At 53.3% G+C, this 24,350-nt stretch overlaps 1 protein-coding gene across 1 annotated transcript; it reads left to right on the forward strand.

Moving 5' to 3' along the window:
* The first annotated feature begins 8,317 nt into the window (after positions 1-8,317).
* Positions 8,318-15,215, forward strand: LOC142906000 (uncharacterized). Its single transcript, XM_076053358.1, has 7 exons — positions 8,318-8,756; positions 10,973-11,140; positions 12,298-12,465; positions 12,968-13,171; positions 13,372-13,464; positions 13,582-13,735; positions 14,779-15,215. The coding sequence occupies exons 2-6, from the start codon at positions 10,979-10,981 to the stop codon at positions 13,702-13,704; spliced, it is 750 nt and encodes a 249-aa protein (XP_075909473.1). The 5' UTR covers positions 8,318-8,756; positions 10,973-10,978; the 3' UTR covers positions 13,705-13,735; positions 14,779-15,215.
* Positions 15,216-24,350: the final 9,135 nt, after the last annotated feature.

The following is a 24,350-nucleotide window of genomic DNA, read 5'->3' on the forward strand; positions in this document are numbered from 1 at the left end:
GGGCCGCATCGCGCGAACAACCGTGCGAGATGATGGTGGCTCTTGGCTTTATTTTGTTTCAACGTTTGCTGGGTAACCAGCAGCACTACGCCCGGCATGAGAACGAGCCTTGTGCAGGCTGTGTGCTGGTACACATTGCCCTACAGGGTTAGTCTCCGTACGTTATTGCTCGCACACGTGTTTGTTGGTTATGTTTGCTGGCTTAGGCTATTGTTTCCGTGCGATCAGTTTCTTCATCATCTACCGATATGAATTGTAATTTGTAATCTAGGCAGCCCCTCACTTATGAACACAATTAGTTCCACACTCGGTCCCATTTTTTGCCATCCCGACTTCTGGCGAGCCAGGATACGGCGTCCCTTCTCGAGGCCCACACACAGCAAGTAGGAACAGACGGACGTTAGTCCACATTACTGCACCGCCTTCTCCAGGCGAGCCTGGGTACAGCTCCCCCCCCCCCGCCTCGACGCGCAGGAATGTTAATGGAGTTTCACGCCATCTGCGTGTGGTCCACCAACCCACGCGGCGGAGTCCGCAGCGCTGGGTCACAGGCAACGCAGCCGCCACCGCCTCCGCGGCTCCACTCCGCATCCTCAGTAGAGGACAGCAACTGCCCTTCCGTTCACGGGGTTCTCGGTTTGTTAAACAAAATCAAGTCAAGCGGTAAACCATTTACAAAATAGGTTACCGGTTTCGATAAGTCAAGAAGTGGTAACCGTTACCGGTGGAATGTTTGTAATGAACGTACCAGCTGGCGCCCGCACGAACAACCCGCACGTCGGCATAGGTCACTGGTAGGGTCCAGGCGAGGTCCTGAATTTGGGTCATTGAACGTGAAGGCCACTGCTCGCCTCCACGAGAGGGAGGCGTGGGGGATATTGTTGGCCTTTTGAAGAGGCGGGAGTAGTGCTGACACTTGGCACCGCCACACGTCCACGTACCCATCGTTGATTCTCCTGCGGTGAAGCCATGTCCACTGCTGCTGGGGGGACAGAGGCGGTGGTGGGGGGATTTGAAAAACTCGCTCCCCCATTGTTTCAACCGCCATGCCAGGAGATGGGAATTGAACCACGACCCCCGGATCGCAAGCCCAGTGCGACGCTGACCGCTCTGTCATCACTGTGGCATCTGCCGCCTGCGACTTTCAGTTATTGCTCCAGAATTACGATGCACTACTCCGTTGCTCCTGATGCGGTTATGTGGCTTGACCACCTAAATGTGAAATTGTAGTTACACTCACCATGGTCCCTCCCGCTCTCTCCATGCCCCGCGACTATATAATCCCTCGTCACAGCCATCTCTGAGACACACTTTAAGCGTTTGTGCTTTCGCTACGTCGTCCCCACCTGAAGGACGATTGTGATTTAGTTTTCATTTATTTTATTTATTTTTTACCTACGTGACTTTACCGAAAAAACCAAAGAGTATGAATCCTTGCAGTTACGAAAGCTTCAAATCTAGAAGAAATTGTAGTTGTTGCTCTGCATCTAGATCAGCCGCCATACGACAAGAAGAAGAGATTGCTCCAAACATTTTTAAATGTGTATAAATACGGTTTTTACAACTTTTCTCCACGTGGGTACTAGTAATGTAAGAGATCCGATTTTAAGAACCCTATCACACTTCAACCCCGCTTTCTATATTCAAGGCTCATCGTCAATCTGCTGGCTGCCACCTCTCATGATCCTGCGATTTATCAATCCGCCGATTTGATCGCTCCATCTCCTCAGTGGTCCTGCCCGAGGACGCGTTCCCTCCCTTGGCTGCCACTCGCACCCGTCACGTGACACGCGTCCCAGGCACGTGGCTCACCTCTTCAGGCGTCGAGTCTGGCCCATTCCCACTTAACGCTTCATCGCCATCATCTTCGTGTATGTTGGAACTTCTTTCGCACTGTACTAGCTGACCGTGCAAATCGGAGGTGCGGGGGAAGGACAACAAATATTTAACTTCCAGACTGATGAGACAGGGTCCAGTCTGGTGGCTACGCCTGTATTTTAATATACAGCTCTCCCATGAATCTTGTATGAGACAGAGAAAGGACTGGCGTGGGCCCGCCCGTAATGACTTCACCAGGAACGAGAGCTTTGTGCACTCTACCACGGGCCCTGTCGACAGCACGTGCTCACTGGGACTCCCAAAATCTGAACACCACCATGTTTTTACACACCGCACTATGTATTTACTTGAAGCTGAGTCGACCTAGGGGAGGTCACGGTAATCGTCACTTGGTGTTGGTGGCCGTGAGCGGGAATCGATCTCAGGTCGCCAGGTTCGTAGCGCAGTGTAGCGCTAACCACTACACTACCGCTCCCCCAACACAGATACACACACAGACACACGCAGATACACACACACAGATACACACACAGATACACACAGATACACACACAGACACGCAGATACACACACACAGACACACGCAGATACACACGCAGATACACGTAGATAACAACAACCGCCATTCGCCACTAAGTGGCGGTGACGTCACCACGACGCTTGTGCCAGGCTATGTGCACCTTGAGGCCACGTGAAGTGTCGAACGCCCGCTGGCAGGAGGTCACGGGGCAGACCCAGGTGCCACGGGTCGACTGACTGAGATGACTGGCTGATGCACCACCTGTGCCCCCTACTGTGCCAATCTGCTGTGCTTTAGCCACCCGGCGCTCCGCTCGTTGTTCTGAGCGTCGCTCCTCCGCCCTCCGTTGTTGTTGGAGGCCGACTACCTCCAACTGCCCAGTAGCGTCCTTCACGAGCCTCCTCCACAGAGGCCGATCTTGACACCGCTGGTACCAGTCATCGGCAAGTCCACTCAGCTCCACGTCCTCCTGTACCACATCACTCCATCTCTTCTCTAGCCCATGCCGCGCCCGTTTAGCCCCCTCGATCCGGCCGAACAAAAGCTGTTTCGGCATGCAGTGGCTGGGCATGCGGGCTACATGACCCAGCCATCGCAGCCTTCCCCGGCGGAGGAGCTCACCGATGGGACCTTGCCCAGATCTTTCAAGGATTTGTGAGCTCCTCACACAATCCAGTCTGGTTAAACCCAGGATGGATCATAGGCAGGCCAGCCTAAATGTGTCTAACCGGCGAAGATGTTCCATTAGGGGGGTCCACGTTTCGCAAGCGTAGAGAAGGGAGGGAATGACCGTGGCCGAGAAGACCTGAAGCTTAGTGCGGAGCGACAGACCAGGTAGCTTCCACACAGCGTTACGCAACCGATGAAAAGATATTGCCGCTCGACTGATTCGGAGTGAGACCTCTGCTGTTAAACTGGAGCCAGTCATAAGCACACTGCCCAGGTATGGGAAACTCTCCACTCTCTCCACAAATGTCCCATCACCGATTGGGAGATGTGGAGGTGGAGTGTCCGATGGTACAAAATACCCAGGCAGGTGCTTGGTTTTGGTGGGGCTGATGGTAAGGCCCCACCTCTTAATGGCACGCTCCAGTCTCAGCAGCAGCGTCTCCAACTCCTCCTCTGAATGAGCAGCTATTACCAAATCATCAGCATACATAACGTGGTTGAGCAATAGGGAGCCATCCCTTGACCGCACCCAGGCATTGATCAGCCTCCCATTATATCTGTGCCATATGGAGATTCCCCCGGTACAGCTATTGAAGGCTTCACGAACTACGTGGTCAAAATAGATGTTAAATAATGTGGGAGCCTGAGGACATCCCTGTCGCACCCCAAGGTGTACAGGGAATGGCTCTGACTCCCGGCCACGCAGTTTTACCCGGGCCCGCTCACCATCATGAAGGTCCTTAATGATCGTGAGCAGAGGGTCAGGTACTCCAAAAGCACGAAGAACAACCCAGAGCCCAGGCCTACTGATGGCAGCTTAGGCCTTGACCAGGTCAATAAAGCAGAGATGTAGGTCTTGTTGGAATTCCCTACACCTCTGCTGTAGCAGACGGACAGAAAATATGGCATCTGTGCAGGACCGCCCTTTCCTGAAACTGCATTGGGGCTCCGCAAGCCTCTCCTCAGCGTGCCTGGCAAGGCGATGCTGAATAATCCTTGCCAGGACCTTTCCCGGCACACTGAGGAGTGAGATGCCCCTGTAGTTGTTACAGTCTGTGCCGTCTCCCTTTTTAAGAAGGGCATCCTTCCAATCCTGCGGAACCCGTCCAGTGGTCCAGACCGTTGTTATGATGTCATATAGGGCAGTCTGCGCACAAACGCCACCCTCCCTCAGCATTTCGCTTGGGAGATCATCTCTGCCCGCTGCCTTTCCTGGTCTCAGACTCCGGATCGCCTTCAGTACTTCCTCAACAGATGGCACCTCAGCCAACCACTCACAGGGGGTGACTTCTTCCAATATTTGAGGCACGGTAACCTCAGCAGGGTCATCCTCACTTTGTGCCACGATGTGTTCCTGGCTGAGGGATTTTCCCTCCCCCAGGACCTCACAGAAATGCTCAGCAAATCTGCAAACCTGTTCCTGTGGGTCGGAGATTGGATCACCGTTTTTTCCCCTAATGATGGTAATAGGTGTGGCGCTGCAGGTTACTTTTTTGATGGAGTTAAATAGAGATTTGTGATCACGGGCCACTGAGGCAGACTCCATCTCCTCAGCAACCCGCGACCACCACCCATCCTTGCAGCGCCTCACGGCTCTCCGAACCTCCGAGCGAAGGCTGCGGTAAGCCTCCTCATTCTCTGACGTGGAATTCTGTAGCCGATGACAGTGGGCCTGTCGCTTTTTCTCAACCATCCTGAACACCTCCTCTGTCAGCCAGGGTCTCTGGGGAGGTCTGGACCGCGTACCCAAAGCCGCCATTGCAGCTGCATGAGTCACAGTCCTAAACCTCGCCCATTTACCCTCGACATCAGGAGGAGTCGGGGACGATGCCAATCCCAGCCGCAAGCGATGATGAAATTCTCGCTTGCAACTTTCATCAGATAATTGAGACCAGGCCACTTTAGGTTGGAATGGGGTCCTGGGTGTACACCCACAACCGGAGTGGAAGAATGGCAGGCGCATCTTACAGATGACTAGTCGATGGTCAGAGGGCAGATCAGCTCCACGGTAGGTCCTGGTGTCAAGGACATGGGCTCGCATCCGCTGGTCCGTCACTATGTAGTCCAGCAGATGTTCTTGCTTGGACCCGGCATGCAACCATGATGTTGTGTGGATGCGCCGATGCCGGAACAGCGTGTTGGTAATTACAAGCCAATGGGCTGCACAAAAATCTAGCAGCCTCCTACCGTTGTTATTGAGCTGATCTGGCCCATGCCCTCCAATCACTCCAGACCAAGTGCCAGTATCATGACCAACTCGGGCACTGAAGTCACCCAACATGATGACTCTATCCCGAGGGGCCACTTTAGCCAGCACCTGTGACAGGAGGCCATAGAAGGCATCTGACTCATCGGCTTTGCCTGCATCCCTCCACGGATGTTCATCTTCGGTGGGGGCATAAGTAACCACGACCACCATTCCTCGCCTCTGGTTGATGGGAAGGCGAGCCCAAAGTAGCCTGGGGCTTACAGCTTCCCACACCTCACCGCCACGCTCCCACGCCCCCTTCATTATTTTGTTCAAAAGAAGAGTCACACCCTGTTGTTTGGCAGTCTGCTGCCCCGAGTAAAGGACCTCCTGAATGCCACATAGATCCAGGCGGTACCGGTCCAGCTCCCGACAGAGGAGTGGCAGCCTCTCCTCCGCTGTGAGCGTTCGAACATTCCACGTGGCCACCCGTAGTGGCTTTTCGTTGTTTCTGGAGGAGCCACGAGGGTAGATACCACACACACAGCCTGTGTCGGGGCTGCTGCCCCCCGTCTCCCCGTTCATCTGCGACCCACCGCTCTCCGACTCTCCCCCCCTCGCTGCTGCCCCTCGTGGCATGATGTAAATGGCTGTACTAACCACCTCGCGAATGCGCCGCTGTGCCCCTCTCGTACACGCCAACCACGAGCTGCGCAGTGGCGAGAGTACCCACGCGGGTAGAATACACACGACACCACAATGCGCAGGATCACAAGTTAACGTGCACAGCGAGAGTACCCACGTGGGTAGAATACATAGGACACCACAACGCGCAGGCTCACAAGTTAACGTGCACGGCCGAGAGGTCCTTGTCCTCCTGTGCCGCCCTGGCACCACACGTGGTGCAAGGGCGAGGTCCCTGCACACGTTGTGCGGAGACGAGGGCCCCCCCCCCCCCACTGTCTTCCTGTCGCTCGCTACTCTGTCCCCCCCCTACCCACCTGCTGACCCGTGTCGAGTGTGGATGTTTTCTACCTGCGGTGGCTTCAGCAGCCCCCGTGGTGACCATGTAATTACTACTCAGGTCACGGCGCCGCGGTGCACGACAGCCTCGGGGAAGGTCGCTCAATTCCCTGGTCGCAGGAAGCCGTGCAGCTTCGTCCCATAAGGGGGCTTCTGGGTGAAAACCTGCCGGCCAGGTGACCTCCCCTCGGGGCTCTATGTGGGGGGGGAGAGGTGTTCATGTGACGGAAGCCGGGTGGCTTCGTTGCTGCAGCCCCCCTGCCGCAGGTACGGCTCCCACGGAGTGGCTTCGCTGTGGTGGCACCACACCTGCACCACACACAGCCTGTACCAAACAAACGCAATCTGCACCACGCGCATACACTGCCCGAGACGCACTATAAACACTGTAGTACACCATTACGCTATACAAGGCACAGTACATCAAACACATTAAAACATAAAACGCACGCATAAAGGAACACATACACAGATACACAAATACGAAAAATCACGTACCGAAGAGAAAACATTATACATACACACCTAGTCACTCACCCACTCACACATCCAGTCACCCACTCACACACACACTCACCCAGTCACACACCCAGTCACTGACTCACACACCCAGTCACCCACTCACACACACACTCACCCAGTCACACACCCAGTCACTGACTCACACACCCAGTTACCCAGTCACTCATACACTCACCCAGTCACCCACTCACACACCCAGTCACACACCTAGTCACCCACTCACTTTCCCAGTCACCCACTCACACACCTAGTCACTCACTCACTTACCCACTCACACACCCAGTCACTGACCTACCCACACACTCACCCAGTCGCCGACTCGCTCAGTCACTCACCTACCCACACACCCAGTCACCCACTCACACACCCATTTACCCACACACTCACCCAGTCACCCACTCACACACCCACTCACCCACTCACACATCCAGTCACTGACCTACCCACACACTCACCCAGTCACCCACTCACATACCCAGTTACCCACTCACACACCCAGTCACCCACTTACCCACCCAGTCACCCACTCACACGCCCAGTCACCCACTCACACGTCCATTCACTGACCTACCCACACACTAACCCAGTCACCCACTCACACACCCAGTTATCCACTCACACACCCAGTCACCCACTCACACACTCAGTCACCCACACACACACTCAGTCACCCACTCACACACCCAGTCACCCACTCACACACCCAGTCACCCACTCACACACCCAGTCACTGACCTACCCACACACCCAGTCACCCACTCACACACCCAGTCACTGACCTACCCACACACCCAGTCACCCACTCACTGTCCCAGTCACCCACTCACACACCCAGTCTCTGACTCACACACCCAATCATCCACTTACCCACTCACACCCCCAGTCACCCACTCACACACCTAGTCACCCACTCACTTTCCCAGTCACCCACTCACACACCTAGTCACTCACTTACCCACTCACACACCCAGTCACTCACCTACCCACACACCCAGTCACCCACTCACACACCCAGTTACCCACTCACACACCTAGTCACCCACTCACACATCCAGTCACTGACCTACCCACACACTCACCCAATCACCCACTCACTTTCCCAGTCACCCACTCACACACCTAGTCACTCACTCACTTACCCACTCACACATCCAGTCACTGACCTACCCGCACACTCACCCAGTCACCCACTCGCTCAGTCAGTCATTCACCTACCCACACACCCAATCACCCACTCACCCATTCACGTGTGTATACATGCGTGTGTAAATGTGCGCATGTTTATACATATGCGCGCACATGTGCACACGCCTATACACACATGCACATACACACATTTACACGCGCATTTACACACGCATGTACACACACGTGCATACACATGCACACACATTTACACAATCATTTACACATATGTATTTACACATGGGCACACATTCACACACGCACTAACCGACGTGTACATTCACATGCGCACACGCGTGTACATTCACATGCACACATTTACACACGTACGTACACACATGTACATACACATGCGCGCACATGCACACACGCATGTACACACATGTACATGCATATACACGAGTAGATACATGCGCACACACGCATGTACACAAACGTGCACATACACATGGGCACACATGCACACACGCATGTACGCACACATGTACATGCATGTACACAGACGAGGAGATGCACATGCACACACGCATATACACAAATGTGCACATACGCATGGGCACACACGCACGTACACACGGCACGTGATAATCTCGCGAGACGTGATGTTACTCGGGCACGTGACCAGGTCGGCGCAGCTGCTGTCGTCACAGATTACGTCATCGCCGACGTCACCGGAAGCGAGCGCAAGTCCACGTTGAGAATCTGCAGCAGGAGCTTCGCATCGCGCCCAGCGCCTCGCAGTTTCACCACCGCCGCCGCCACCATCAGCAGCAAGTCAGATAAAGAGAGAGGGCAGCCGTGTACCCCGCTGTGAGTAGCAGCGGTGGCCACGAAGTTCCAGCCGCAGCGCCGCGCCATCTTGTGGTTGCGAGGCACGCCGCACGTGCGGCTCAACCTGGGCTTTGGGTGTCTCCGTGTCTGTGTGTCTCTGTCGCACGGACATACACCAGGGACGTGCGGTGAGGGGAGGCAGAGCCTCACCTGTCATACTCCAATGAAAATAGCTGTTACGAAAAGTTAAAAAAGATAAATAAATATTACAATTTTTCCACCTATCTGTGTTAGAAATGTAGATTTTGTACGATTCCCATAATTTTTATCGTCAAAATCGCCAAATTTGTGGAGCTCCGCTGCGAATACAGGAAGAGGTGAGGCAGTGACGAGCTCAGCCTCCCCTCTGATTGCGCAACCCCTCAGTAACTAGATGGAGCGCGGGCAATAAGCGCGTGCCTGTTACTATCTCAGTATGTCACCAATGTAATGTTTGTAGACCCCTTCACTTCATGTCCTCGCCTTCCATACTCCAGGTAACATTTCACGTATGTGTATAAAGATATTTAGGCTCGCTGGTCTCGTCATGAAACTGCAATCAAAAAGCACCAGGGGAGGCAGCTATCACATCTGCCTCACTAAGCGGGACGAGTTTAACACGCCCCCCTCCGTGATGCCACGCCCCCTCCGTGAGGCCACGCCCCCATCGGTGTGAATCTGGCTCTGACTAGCCAGTGCCTCATCAGCCATTGACCTCACCGCACGTCACTGGTATACACAGATGTCTGTGTGTGTCTTCGTGAGCGTGTTGTGCGTCTCTGTGTTCCTGTGTCTGTATTTGTGTATGTCTTGGTATATCCATATCTGTATATACGGAGATACAGATGGACATGTGTCAAACCTGCGTGTCTCTGGTATCTTGGTGCGTTCTACGTGTCTCTTTATACCTCCATCTCTGTTATACGGAGATAGAGGTACACGTGTCTTTGTGTGTCTCCCTGTGTGTGTTGTCCGTCTCTGTGTCTCTCCGTGTTTGTGGTGTGTCTGTATTTGTGTCTCTATATCTCCGCCTCTGATACTTATACGGAAATACAGAGAGACATGCGTCTCGCTTTGTGTATATCCGTGCGTGTCCGTGTATTCTCTGTACCTCCACGACACGTGTCTCTGAGACAACACGTGTTTGTATTTGTGTGCACGTGGTGCTTCAATGGCCTTGGCTGAGCTTGACAAACTCAGATTTTTGCGAATTAGACGAATGTTGCGTTTAGCCCCTACCCTGCATCTGTTTGTGTTGTCTGTGGTGTTTCGTCATTTGCGTAAAAAATTAGGCTTACAATGTGCAGTATTTGCAGAAATTACAGTTATATTTACAGTCCTACGCAGATTTGCCTTCACCACTTTCATGTCGTTTCACAAATACGTTGTCACTTTATTGATACCACTACCTAATTTGCATCGCCTCAACCCACAATTACGTCGCTGACAGCATCGTCCGTCCTTTTGTCGTCCATCACCTCGGCCTCCTCCTCCGCCTACTCTGTATATCACTTTGAATCACGTCATTTCGATATTAGTTTTCGCATCTTTCAGGAATGCATGGCCAACGTATAATGGGGTATTACTGTATATGACAATCATTATTTTAACACGTAGGCTTTCCCGACCAATACCCATAATACAGTTTTTTTTGGGTTAGATTGCGTAAATATATAAATTAATGAATGCATATAAATGAACAATGGGCGTGCTTAATGTACATGCATAATGTACGTTGATTACCATGTAAATAACCCAACCGGCAATGGATACCCAGTCATTTATATGCATTAATTAATCCACCCTGCCTCCCCCACCACATTGTTCAAGAAGTGCTCACAAGTGATACCATCACATCTACCCCTCTATTTAAGGAAAGGAACATGAGGATTTCTCCACAAATCTGGCTGTCGCCTGATGAAGCTAGTTGTAATTACTGGCGAAACGTCGTACTCCGATTATGAATGTTGTGGCTTTGCTCTCCAACACACTGATGTGCTGTACTAGTAACGAATTGACATGTTCTGTTTACATGACAAACCTTACTCATTGGCTATAGGGTGGTGGCGGGTTTAATGACACATTTATATATTTATGCGATCTAACCTAAAACAACCTGTATTATGAACACTAATTGTTATTATCTCTAATTAAGGCAGCGCTCTCCACGCTATGTGCTACCCGTGCACGCTAACCCCTTGGCCGATCGCACGCAGGAGGAGATGGTGTGCGGAGCGCGTGGCAGCAGGAGCCTCGCCAGCCCAGACGTGAGAGCTTCAAGTCACGGAGCCGACGTCGCCCGGGGGACGCGACTGACACGACTCGTGATCACCGCGCAGTCACCGCGACCCTTGCCACAACAACGCAATGATGCGAGTCCGATGGTACGACGTGTGAAGGAGGAGGTGTGTCACCTGATAGGTTATCGGGTCACACTCTTCATAACGACGTCACTGAGTATGTTGCGTCGTGTGTAGAGAGAGAGAGAGAACGCGCAACCAAGATCTGGCCAGGTGGTTCTGCAGTTGAGCAGTGGCTCACAATTGGAGTTCACGTCCTGGTTTGAATCAAGGGGGGGTGGAGTGGTGGAGGTGGTGGTTGACATAGCTCATCAATCTTCCCTTTTGGGTCTGTTAAGTAAGATTTTTTTGGAAAGATCCGCACTGGTTTTACTATGGATAGACTCGCCTCCATCATAGGAATGTTCACCACTGGCCAAATGTATGTATATATGTGTATGTATCTTGGGGGAGGCTCGTGAAGGACGCTACCGGGCAGTTGGAGACAGTCGTCCTCCAGCAACAACAGAGGGCATAGGAGTGATGCTCACAACAACGAGTGGAGCATTTGGCACCTAAAACACAATTTGGCACAGTAGGGGGTACAGGTGGTGCATTGGCCAGTCATCTCAGTCTGTCGACCCATAAAACCTGGGTCTGCCCCATGACCTCCTGCCGACGGGCATTCGACACTTCACGTGGCCTTGGCATGCACATAGCATGGCACAAGCGCCGTGGTGATGTCACTGCCACTTAGTGGCGAATGGCGGTTGTTGTTGTTGTATGTTGAACATGTTGAGATGGTAATTTGAGTGGAAAATCTCTTTTATAGTTTCACAATTCGATTTTTAACTTGCGTGACTCACGCATCCTCCCTCCCTGCCTAACACAGAAGCCGCCTTGGAACATAGCCAAAGGGGCCAAGTCAGGGCCCCAGCACGAGGTATCATGCTGGCTCCCTGATGTCCAGTAGTTCGCTGTGTTTCAGAGGTTCAAGATTCGAACCCAGCGGCCACCCTTATTGCTGAGATGTTGGTTCTGTACTCACCACAGTAACACTGGATTTACAGTGGACGATAAAGATGCCCTAATGTCCTTCGCAAGAGTAGGCCATCGTCAGATGATCTCAGGGTCCAAATAAAAAATTGAAGCTCAAATTACTCAATGCCCCAGGTTACTCTTGCAAATGGGACTCTATTCTGGCCTCCTGATCTCTCACCTGGTTCGACAAAATAAACTTAACCTGGCCATCCCTCCCACAGAAACAGTCAAGGGATGCGTACTTAAGAATCGATGGCGTGGCCCTGGCCCTGAAGCTGAACCCCTCTGCGGCACGTGATCACGGCGTCTCCCAGGGCACCACGGGGATGAGGCTTTGGAAATTGAACGAATCCATCAGCACCGGCAGCAGCAGCACTGACACCAAGGAGGTAATGTCTCACTTCATCGTGAGTGCATGTGTGGTAATGGACACTTTAATGCTTACAGTGCAAGGCTGTCATAATTGAAGGTGCTGCTGTGCCTTTCACGAAACCCATGCAGAACAGAGGGAGAACATACAAACTCCACCCAGACACACGGTCACTCACACTCGTGTACACTCATACTCTCATGTTCACGCTCTTATTCAAACTCTGCAGAACAGGGGCAGAACATAAAATGTCTACACAAAAAGGTATCTGAGTAGAAAATCGAATCTAGGCCCTTACTGCTGAGCTGAGGCATGTGCTTTTGCATTCGACCTTGCGGAGGCCCATTACAAGCTCAAATATTTGCCACTGTTTTTGATCATGAGCAGGTAGTGTTCTCGAGTCGCTGGCTTCCTTCGTAGCTTTGCGTGCTAACCGTTGCACCACCGCCCCCGCAGTGAGACACACACACACGTATCCACACAACAGCTGCAATTCACCCCTCCCTCCCTCCCTGACACAGAGACCGCCACGGAACGTGGCCCCGAGGGCCCAAGCCAGGGCCCCGGCGCCAACGCGGGGGATCACTGCCAGCTCACTGATGGCCACCCCGAGTCTGCCTCCCATCGCCATTGGTGGAAGCAGCAAGAGCAGCAAGAGGAGCAAGAGGAGCATTAGGGCATGGGCAATAGCGGCTAAGCGCTGTCTAAAGTCATATCACGAGCAGGTGAGGGCGATGCAAGGCAGAGGGGGTGCTGCTCTTCAAAATGACTGTTTAGCTGTTATTTCTCAATTGTTAAAAAATCCTGACAGATATGTCGGCAGCGTCACACGGCAAATAATGCATTCAGAACCCACGTAGCATGGCGCATCATGCCTGTGTGTTAAGACGATGGCACTCTGCCTTTGCCTCACTCCCTCCCGCAGGAACAGCCCCGGGATGCGCCGTTGAAAATATACGGCGTGGCCATGGTCCTGAGGCCGACCCCCCGTGCAGCGCGTGGGCACGGCCCTTCTCAGGTGACCGTGAGGAGGATGACTTCGTCGGTTTTTAATTCAGAGCCGGAGTCCACGTGCCCGACGGCGTTTTTACCATCGGCGTCGATGCTGTCGTTTTCGTTCGTGTCCGTGGTGCAGAAACTACCCTCGGAGGAGAGTGACCCGCCCAGCCGTCAGGAATCGAAGGAGCTGAAGAAGAATGTCTCCTTCGCTCGGTGTCCGGGCACCGCCACGGCTCTCGGGACGCAGCCGTGGCGATGAAGACGGCGACGAAGACGGCTTCCACAAACGTGTGAGTGCTGCCACGCGCGAAGCGCCGGGGCGTTCAGTTGGAAGTAGCGTGCACGACGCACGTCTAAGAGCGACGGACCTCGTCAGATCAGCTTTTTTCAGGGATGCCTCTCGCATGTCCCCCTTCGTTCTACAACGACGCTAGTGTCGAGGCGTATATGATGACTTGGAGGCAGATCTTCGTGTAGGGGCTCACGCCACATTTATTAAGGGCTTACGCCAGTTGTTTTATTAAAGACCTCTCTTCGTACACGACTCCGTGTACTGCACACTCACTGCCTACACTCCACACCCCAGGGGAAAGGTACTGGGGAGGTCCCTAGCACACCCGCAGGCTACCCTAGCCTGGTGCCAATTTCCCCCTACCCCGGGTCCCGACTTTCACCCTTCACGTTCCCGGACTCTCCAGACGACCCTGAACCCGTGACGGGTTCCAGCTTAAATCCCCCAGGGGGACATGACATCACCGTCCCACCCCCTGTGCATGACGGCACCATCCGTGACATCATCATACCAGAGGGTGAGCGTGACATGACGTCACTAACTCCTACTCTACACTAGTAACATAATCATCACTGTTTGGCCGTGCGTAGGGATGGCAAGTTGGCACCGCACGTAGTAGCATTGCCCATATTCACCCTCTACTGAGTGAAAGCCTCTCCATGCCATGTGGGTTGTGAAGGTTATTTGACCTTACTTCACCTCCCTGGTTATTGCAGTTTGTTTAAGGGAGGGAGTATAACAATGGATTTTGCTACCCTGCCCTCAGGGCGGGTTGTAAGGGGGGCTAGACCTGGTAAAAGCCCAGATATCTCTCTGCATTTAACTTAGTGCACTACACCGTGAACCCGGCTTGCAGGGTTCACGGCGTAATGTGTTAACCACTGCGCCCCCTCTATGCAAATCAGGTGGTGTAGCGTCAGCTCATGCTCCGTGTTGCGTGGCTTTGGTGAGTAATTGTATTGTTGTATTGTGTATTGGGGGTAAATCCCTGCACGTTCACACGGTGGCCTGAAGGGGGTGTTCTGTGCCTTGGCATTGCAGGTGGGATCCACTGAAGAGAATGGGCCGGGTCCAAACAATGACCTGTCCGTGGATTCACTCGAAGTGGCCTGAAGCAGTGGGACACGGATGCACATGCACACACACGCACACACATACACGCACACTCATACACGCACACACACCCACACGGTCATACACACGCATACACATACACACACACGCACACTCATACACGCACACACACCCACACACCCACGCGCACGCACACACACACCCACGCGCACACACCCACACGGTCATACACACGCATACACATACTCACACACACACACACACACGCACGCATACATATACTACGCACATACATGTAAATTTGTTCTTAACTTTGTAACTATGCAATACAAATTAAACTACTGTACATAAATACGTATCAACTACTGTAATAACTTTTAATAAAGCCTCATGAGCTAAAAGAAGCACTTGTATTGCATAATTTAGTTTTTTGACAGCACAAATAATTGGACAAAGAAACTCTGCTTTGGTCATTGAAGATACAAATCGTCAAGATCACCGGCATCAACGCGAACGTCAACAACACAAACATCGATGACATCAATGCCATCTACGCAACTGGTGTAGATGGTCCACGGTAGGGCAGTGTTCGCTATGGACTCGGGTTCCAGTATCAGCACGTGTCTCTCTGTTACGTCCCCTGTTATGCATCTTGAATTGGTCTCGATGTACAGGTCCCGGTTTGAAACCTTGTTTGGCCAGAAGATGCGATATATTTTCCTCAGGCAGTTGTTGGGGAAGGTTGATAGGGGGTTCATGTCTCTATCTTGGTGGTTCTCCAACTTGCACTATTGTACAGCAACATTGATTTTTACATTGCTGTTATAGATTCGTACCTTAGTTGTAGATATCTATACACGTATAAATTATCTGAATTAATGATAGACGTGACTTAGGGAGGTTAACATCACGCAATTGAAAAAAAAAACCCTTGGAATGAAATTGAGATGCCGAAAGAGAAACGCGTGGATTGGGGAACATCTGCAGGTTACGAGCATCAGCCGGACTGTTCGAGAGGACGAGTGTGTTGGGGGCAGCACCCGTCAGCGGCACGGCGGAGACTCACGGCGGACGAGGGAGCGTGAGCTCACGTGCAGGAGTCAGACGCAGGGCCGCATCGCGCGAGCAACCGTGCGAGATGATGGTGGCTCTTGGCTTTATTTTGTTTCAACGTTTGCTGGGTAACCAGCAGCACTACGCCCGGCATGAGAACGAGCCTTGTGCAGGCTGTGTGCTGGTACACATTGCCCTACAGGGTTAGTCTCCGTACGTTATTGGTCGCACACGTGTTTGTTGGTTATGTTTGCTGGCTTAGGCTATTGTTTCCGTGCGATCAGTTTCTTCATCATCTACCGATATGAATTGTAATTTGTAATCTAGGCAGCCCCTCACTTATGAACACAATTAGTTCCACACTCGGTCCCATTTTTTGCCATCCCGACTTCTGGCGAGCCAGGATACGGCGTCCCTTCTCGAGGCCCACACACAGTAAGTAGGAACAGACGGACGTTAGTCCACATTACTGCACCGCCTTCTCCAGGCGAGCCTGGGTACAGCTCCCCCCCCCCCGCCTCGACGCGCAGGAATGTTAATGGAGTTTCACGCCATCTGCGTGTGGTCCACCAACCCACGCGGCGGAGTCCGCAGCGCTGGGTCACAGGCAACGCAGCCGCCACCGCCTCCGCGGCTCCACTCCGCATCCTCAGTAGAGGACAGCAACTGCCCTTCCGTTCACGGGGTTCTCGGTTTGTTAAACAAAATCAAGTCAAGCGGTAAACCATTTACAAAATAGGTTACCGGTTTCGATAAGTCAAGAAGTGGTAACCGTTACCGGTGGAATGTTTGTAATGAACGTACCAGCTGGCGCCCGCACGAACAACCCGCACGTCGGCATAGGTCACTGGTAGGGTCCAGGCGAGGTCCTGAATTTGGGTCATTGAACGTGAAGGCCACTGCTCGCCTCCACGAGAGGGAGGCGTGGGGGATATTGTTGGCCTTTTGAAGAGGCGGGAGTAGTGCTGACACTTGGCACCACCACACGTCCACGTACCCATCGTTGATTCTCCTGCGGTGAAGCCATGTCCACTGCTGCTGGGGGGACAGAGGCGGTGGTGGGGGGATTTGAAAAACTCGCTCCCCCATTGTTTCAACCGCCATGCCAGGAGATGGGAATTGAACCACGACCCCCGGATCGCAAGCCCAGTGCGACGCTGACCGCTCTGTCATCACTGTGGCATCTGCCGCCTGCGACTTTCAGTTATTGCTCCAGAATTACGATGCACTACTCCGTTGCTCCTGATGCGGTTATGTGGCTTGACCACCTAAATGTGAAATTGTAGTTACACTCACCATGGTCCCTCCCGCTCTCTCCATGCCCCGCGACTATATAATCCCTCGTCACAGCCATCTCTGAGACACACTTTAAGCGTTTGTGCTTTCGCTACGTCGTCCCCACCTGAAGGACGATTGTGATTTAGTTTTCATTTATTTTATTTATTTTTTACCTACGTGACTTTACCGAAAAAACCAAAGAGTATGAATCCTTGCAGTTACGAAAGCTTCAAATCTAGAAGAAATTGTAGTTGTTGCTCTGCATCTAGATCAGCCGCCATACGACAAGAAGAAGAGATTGCTCCAAACATTTTTAAATGTGTATAAATACGGTTTTTACAACTTTTCTCCACGTGGGTACTAGTAATGTAAGAGATCCGATTTTAAGAACCCTATCACACTTCAACCCCGCTTTCTATATTCAAGGCTCATCGTCAATCTGCTGGCTGCCACCTCTCATGATCCTGCGATTTATCAATCCGCCGATTTGATCGCTCCATCTCCTCAGTGGTCCTGCCCGAGGACGCGTTCCCTCCCTTGGCTGCCACTCGCACCCGTCACGTGACACGCGTCCCAGGCACGTGGCTCACCTCTTCAGGCGTCGAGTCTGGCCCATTCCCACTTAACGCTTCATCGCCATCATCTTCGTGTATGTTGGAACTTCTTTCGCACTGTACTAGCTGACCGTGCAAATCGGAGGTGCGGGGGAAGGACAACAAATATTTAACTTCCAGACTGATGAGACAGGGTCCAGTCTGGTGGCTACGCCTGTATTTTAATATACAGCTCTCCCATGAATCTTGTATGAGACAGAGAAAGGACTGGCGTGGGCCCGCCCGTAATGACTTCACCAGGAACGAGAGCTTTGTGCACTCTACCACGGGCCCTGTCGACAGCACGTGCTCACTGGGACTCCCAAAATCTGAACACCACCATGTTTTTACACACCGCACTATGTATTTACTTGAGGCTGAGTCGACCTAGGGGAGGTCACGGTAATCGTCACTTGGTGTTGGTGGCCGTGAGCGGGAATCGATCTCAGGTCGCCAGGTTCGTAGCGCAGTGTAGCGCTAACCACTACACTACCGCTCCCCCAACACAGATACACACACAGACACACGCAGATACACACACACAGATACACACACAGATACACACAGATACACACACAGACACGCAGATACACACACACAGACACACGCAGATACACACAGACACACACGCAGATACACACAGACACACGCAGATACACACGCAGATACACGTAGATAACAACAACCGCCATTCGCCACTAAGTGGCGGTGACGTCACCACGACGCTTGTGCCAGGCTATGTGCACCTTGAGGCCACGTGAAGTGTCGAACGCCCGCTGGCAGGAGGTCACGGGGCAGACCCAGGTGCCACGGGTCGACTGACTGAGATGACTGGCTGATGCACCACCTGTGCCCCCTACTGTGCCAATCTGCTGTGCTTTAGCCACCCGGCGCTCCGCTCGTTGTTCTGAGCGTCGCTCCTCCGCCCTCCGTTGTTGTTGGAGGCCGACTACCTCCAACTGCCCAGTAGCGTCCTTCACGAGCCTCCTCCACAGAGGCCGATCTTGACACCGCTGGTACCAGTCATCGGCAAGTCCACTCAGCTCCACGTCCTCCTGTACCACATCACTCCATCTCTTCTCTAGCCCATGCCGCGCCCGTTTAGCCCCCTCGATCCGGCCGAACAAAAGCTGTTTCGGCATGCAGTGGCTGGGCATGCGGGCTACATGACCCAGCCATCGCAGCCTTCCCCGGCGGAGGAGCTCACCGATGGGACCTTGCCCAGATCTTTCAAGGATTTGTGAGCTCCTCACACAATCCAGTCTGGTTAAACCCAGGATGGATCATAGGCAGGCCAGCCTAAATGTGTCTAACCGGCGAAGATGTTCCATTAGGGGGGTCCACGTTTCGCAAGCATAGAGAAGGGAGGGAATGACCGTGGCCGAGAAGACCTGAAGCTTAGTGCGGAGCGACAGACCAGGTAGCTTCCACACAGCGTTACGCAACCGATGAAAAGATATTGCCGCTCGACTGATTCGGAGTGAGACCTCTGCTGTTAAACTGGAGCCAGTCATAAGCACACTGCCCAGGTATGGGAAACTCTCCACTCTCTCCACAAATGTCCCATCACCGATTGGGAGATGTGGAGGTAGAGTGTCCGATGGTACAAAATACCCAGGCAGGTGCTTGGTTTTGGTGGGGCTGATGGTAAGGCCCCACCTCTTAATGGCACGCTCCAGTCTCAGCAGCAGCGTCTCCAACTCCTCCTCTGAATGAGCAGCTATTACCAAATCATCAGCATACATAACGTGGTTGAGCAATAGGGAGCCATCCCTTGACCGCACCCGGGCATTGATCAGCCTCCCATTATATCTGTGCCATATGGAGATTCCCCCGGTACAGCTATTGAAGGCTTCACGAACTACGTGGTCAAAATAGATGTTAAATAATGTGGGAGCCTGAGGACATCCCTGTCGCACCCCAAGGTGTACAGGGAATGGCTCTGACTCCCGGCCACGCAGTTTTACCCGGGCCCGCTCACCATCATGAAGGTCCTTAATGAGCGTGAGCAGAGGGTCAGGTACTCCAAAAGCACGAAGAACAACCCAGAGCCCAGGCCTACTGATGGCAGCTTAGGCCTTGACCAGGTCAATAAAGCAGAGATGTAGGTCTTGTTGGAATTCCCTACACCTCTGCTGTAGCAGACGGACAGAAAATATGGCATCTGTGCAGGACCGCCCTTTCCTGAAACTGCATTGGGGCTCCGCAAGCCTCTCCTCAGCGTGCCTGGCAAGGCGATGCTGAATAATCCTTGCCAGGACCTTTCCCGGCACACTGAGGAGTGAGATGCCCCTGTAGTTGTTACAGTCTGTGCCGTCTCCCTTTTTAAGAAGGGCATCCTTCCAATCCTGCGGAACCCGTCCAGTGGTCCAGACCGTTGTTATGATGTCATATAGGGCAGTCTGCGCACAAACGCCACCCTCCCTCAGCATTTCGCTTGGGAGATCATCTCTGCCCGCTGCCTTTCCTGGTCTCAGACTCCGGATCGCCTTCAGTACTTCCTCAACAGATGGCACCTCAGCCAGCCACTCACAGGGGGTGACTTCTTCCAATATTTGAGGCACGGTAACCTCAGCAGGGTCATCCTCACTTTGTGCCACGATGTTTTCCTGGCTGAGGGATTTTCCCTCCCCCAGGACCTCACAGAAATGCTCAGCAAATCTGCAAACCTGTTCCTGTGGGTCGGAGATTGGATCACCGTTTTTTCCCCTAATGATGGTAATAGGTGTGGCGCTGCAGGTTACTTTTTTGATGGAGTTAAATAGAGATTTGTGATCACGGGCCACTGAGGCAGACTCCATCTCCTCAGCAACCCGCGACCACCACCCATCCTTGCAGCGCCTCACGGCTCTCCGAACCTCCGAGCGAAGGCTGCGGTAAGCCTCCTCATTCTCTGACGTGGAATTCTGTAGCCGATGACAGTGGGCCTGTCGCTTTTTCTCAACCATCCTGAACACCTCCTCTGTCAGCCAGGGTCTCTGGGGAGGTCTGGACCGCGTACCCAAACCCGCCATTGCAGCTGCATGAGTCACAGTCCTAAACCTCGCCCATTTACCCTCGACATCAGGAGGAGTCGGGGACGATGCCAATCCCAGCCGCAAGCGATGATGAAATTCTCGCTTGCAACTTTCATCAGATAATTGAGACCAGGCCACTTTAGGTTGGAATGGGGTCCTGGGTGTACACCCACAACCGGAGTGGAAGAATGGCAGGCGCATCTTACAGATGACTAGTCGATGGTCAGAGGGCAGATCAGCTCCACGGTAGGTCCTGGTGTCAAGGACATGGGCTCGCATCCGCTGGTCCGTCACTATGTAGTCCAGCAGATGTTCTTGCTTGGACCCGGCATGCAACCATGATGTTGTGTGGATGCGCCGATGCCGGAACAGCGTGTTGGTAATTACAAGCCAATGGGCTGCACAAAAATCTAGCAGCCTCCTACCGTTGTTATTGAGCTGATCTGGCCCATGCCCTCCAATCACTCCAGACCAAGTGCCAGTATCATGACCAACTCGGGCACTGAAGTCACCCAACATGATGACTCTATCCCGAGGGGCCACTTTAGCCAGCACCTGTGACAGGAGGCCATAGAAGGCATCTGACTCATCGGCTTTGCCTGCATCCCTCCACGGATGTTCATCTTCGGTGGGGGCATAAGTAACCACGACCACCATTCCTCGCCTCTGGTTGATGGGAAGGCGAGCCCAAAGTAGCCTGGGGCTTACAGCTTCCCACACCTCACCGCCACGCTCCCACGCCCCCTTCATTATTTTGTTCAAAAGAAGAGTCACACCCTGTTGTTTGGCAGTCTGCTGCCCCGAGTAAAGGACCTCCTGAATGCCACATAGATCCAGGCGGTACCGGTCCAGCTCCCGACAGAGGAGTGGCAGCCTCTCCTCCGCTGTGAGCGTTCGAACATTCCACGTGGCCACCCGTAGTGGCTTTTCGTTGTTTCTGGAGGAGCCACGAGGGTAGATACCACACACACAGCCTGTGTCGGGGCTGCTGCCCCCCGTCTCCCCGTTCATCTGCGACCCACCGCTCTCCGACTCTCCCCCCCTCGCTGCTGCCCCTCGTGGCATGATGTAAATGGCTGTACTAACCACCTCGCGAATGCGCCGCTGTGCCCCTCTCGTACACGCCAACCACGAGCTGCGCAGTGGCGAGAGTACCCACGCGGGTAGAATACACGGGACACCACAACGCGCAGGCTCACAAGTTAACGTGCACGGCGAGAGCACCCACGTGGGTAGAATACACACGACACCACAATGCGCAGGATCACAAGTTAACGTGCACAGCGAGAGTACCCACGTGGGTAGAATACATAGGACACCACAACGCGCAGGCTCACAAGTTAACGTGCACGGCCGAGAGGTCCTTGTCCTCCTGTGCCGCCCTGGCACCACACGTGGTGCAAGGGCGAGGTCCCTGCACACGTTGTGCGGAGACGAGGGCCCCCCCCCCCCCACTGTCTTCCTGTCGCTCGCTACTCTGTCCCCCCCCTACCCACCTGCTGACCCGTGTCGAGTGTGGATGTTTTCTACCTGCGGTGGCTTCAGCAGCCCCCGTGGTGACCATGTAATTACTACTCAGGTCACGGCGCCGCGGTGCACGACAGCCTCGGGGAAGGTCGCTCAATTCCCTGGTCGCAGGAAGCCGTGCAGCTTCGTCCCATAAGGGGGCTTCTGGGTGAAAACCTGCCGGCCAGGTGACCTCCCCTCGGGGCTCTATGTGGGGGGGGAGAGGTGTTCATGTGACGGAAGCCGGGTGGCTTCGTTGCTGCAGCCCCCCTGCCGCAGGTACGGCTCCCACGGAGTGGCTTCGCTGTGGTGGCACCACACCTGCACCACACACAGCCTGTACCAAACAAACGCAATCTGCACCACGCGCATACACTGCCCGAGACGCACTATAAACACTGTAGTACACCATTACGCTATACAAGGCACAGTACATCAAACACATTAAAACATAAAACGCACGCATAAAGGAACACATACACAGATACACAAATACGAAAAATCACGTACCGAAGAGAAAACATTATACATACACACCTAGTCACTCACCCACTCACACATCCAGTCACCCACTCACACACACACTCACCCAGTCACACACCCAGTCACTGACTCACACACCCAGTCACCCACTCACACACACACTCACCCAGTCACACACCCAGTCACTGACTCACACACCCAGTTACCCAGTCACTCATACACTCACCCAGTCACCCACTCACACACCCAGTCACACACCTAGTCACCCACTCACTTTCCCAGTCACCCACTCACACACCTAGTCACTCACTCACTTACCCACTCACACACCCAGTCACTGACCTACCCACACACTCACCCAGTCGCCGACTCGCTCAGTCACTCACCTACCCACACACCCAGTCACCCACTCACACACCCATTTACCCACACACTCACCCAGTCACCCACTCACACACCCACTCACCCACTCACACATCCAGTCACTGACCTACCCACACACTCACCCAGTCACCCACTCACATACCCAGTTACCCACTCACACACCCAGTCACCCACTTACCCACCCAGTCACCCACTCACACGCCCAGTCACCCACTCACACGTCCATTCACTGACCTACCCACACACTAACCCAGTCACCCACTCACACACCCAGTTATCCACTCACACACCCAGTCACCCACTCACACACTCAGTCACCCACACACACACTCAGTCACCCACTCACACACCCAGTCACCCACTCACACACCCAGTCACCCACTCACACACCCAGTCACTGACCTACCCACACACCCAGTCACCCACTCACACACCCAGTCACTGACCTACCCACACACCCAGTCACCCACTCACTGTCCCAGTCACCCACTCACACACCCAGTCTCTGACTCACACACCCAATCACCCACTTACCCACTCACACCCCCAGTCACCCACTCACACACCTAGTCACCCACTCACTTTCCCAGTCACCCACTCACACACCTAGTCACTCACTTACCCACTCACACACCCAGTCACTCACCTACCCACACACCCAGTCACCCACTCACACACCCAGTTACCCACTCACACACCTAGTCACCCACTCACACATCCAGTCACTGACCTACCCACACACTCACCCAATCACCCACTCACTTTCCCAGTCACCCACTCACACACCTAGTCACTCACTCACTTACCCACTCACACATCCAGTCACTGACCTACCCGCACACTCACCCAGTCACCCACTCGCTCAGTCAGTCATTCACCTACCCACACACCCAATCACCCACTCACCCATTCACGTGTGTATACATGCGTGTGTAAATGTGCGCATGTTTATACATATGCGCGCACATGTGCACACGCCTATACACACATGCACATACACACATTTACACGCGCATTTACACACGCATGTACACACACGTGCATACACATGCACACACATTTACACAATCATTTACACATATATGTATTTACACATGGGCACACATTCACACACGCACTAACCGACGTGTACATTCACATGCGCACACGCGTGTACATTCACATGCACACATTTACACACGTACGTACACACATGTACATACACATGCGCGCACATGCACACACG

The sequence above is a fragment of the Petromyzon marinus genome, chromosome 60 (assembly GCF_048934315.1).
Source record: "Petromyzon marinus isolate PM22_M1 ecotype Great Lakes invasive population chromosome 60, UKy_Petmar_22M1.pri1.0, whole genome shotgun sequence".
Classification (NCBI taxonomy): Eukaryota; Metazoa; Chordata; class Hyperoartia; order Petromyzontiformes; family Petromyzontidae; genus Petromyzon; species Petromyzon marinus.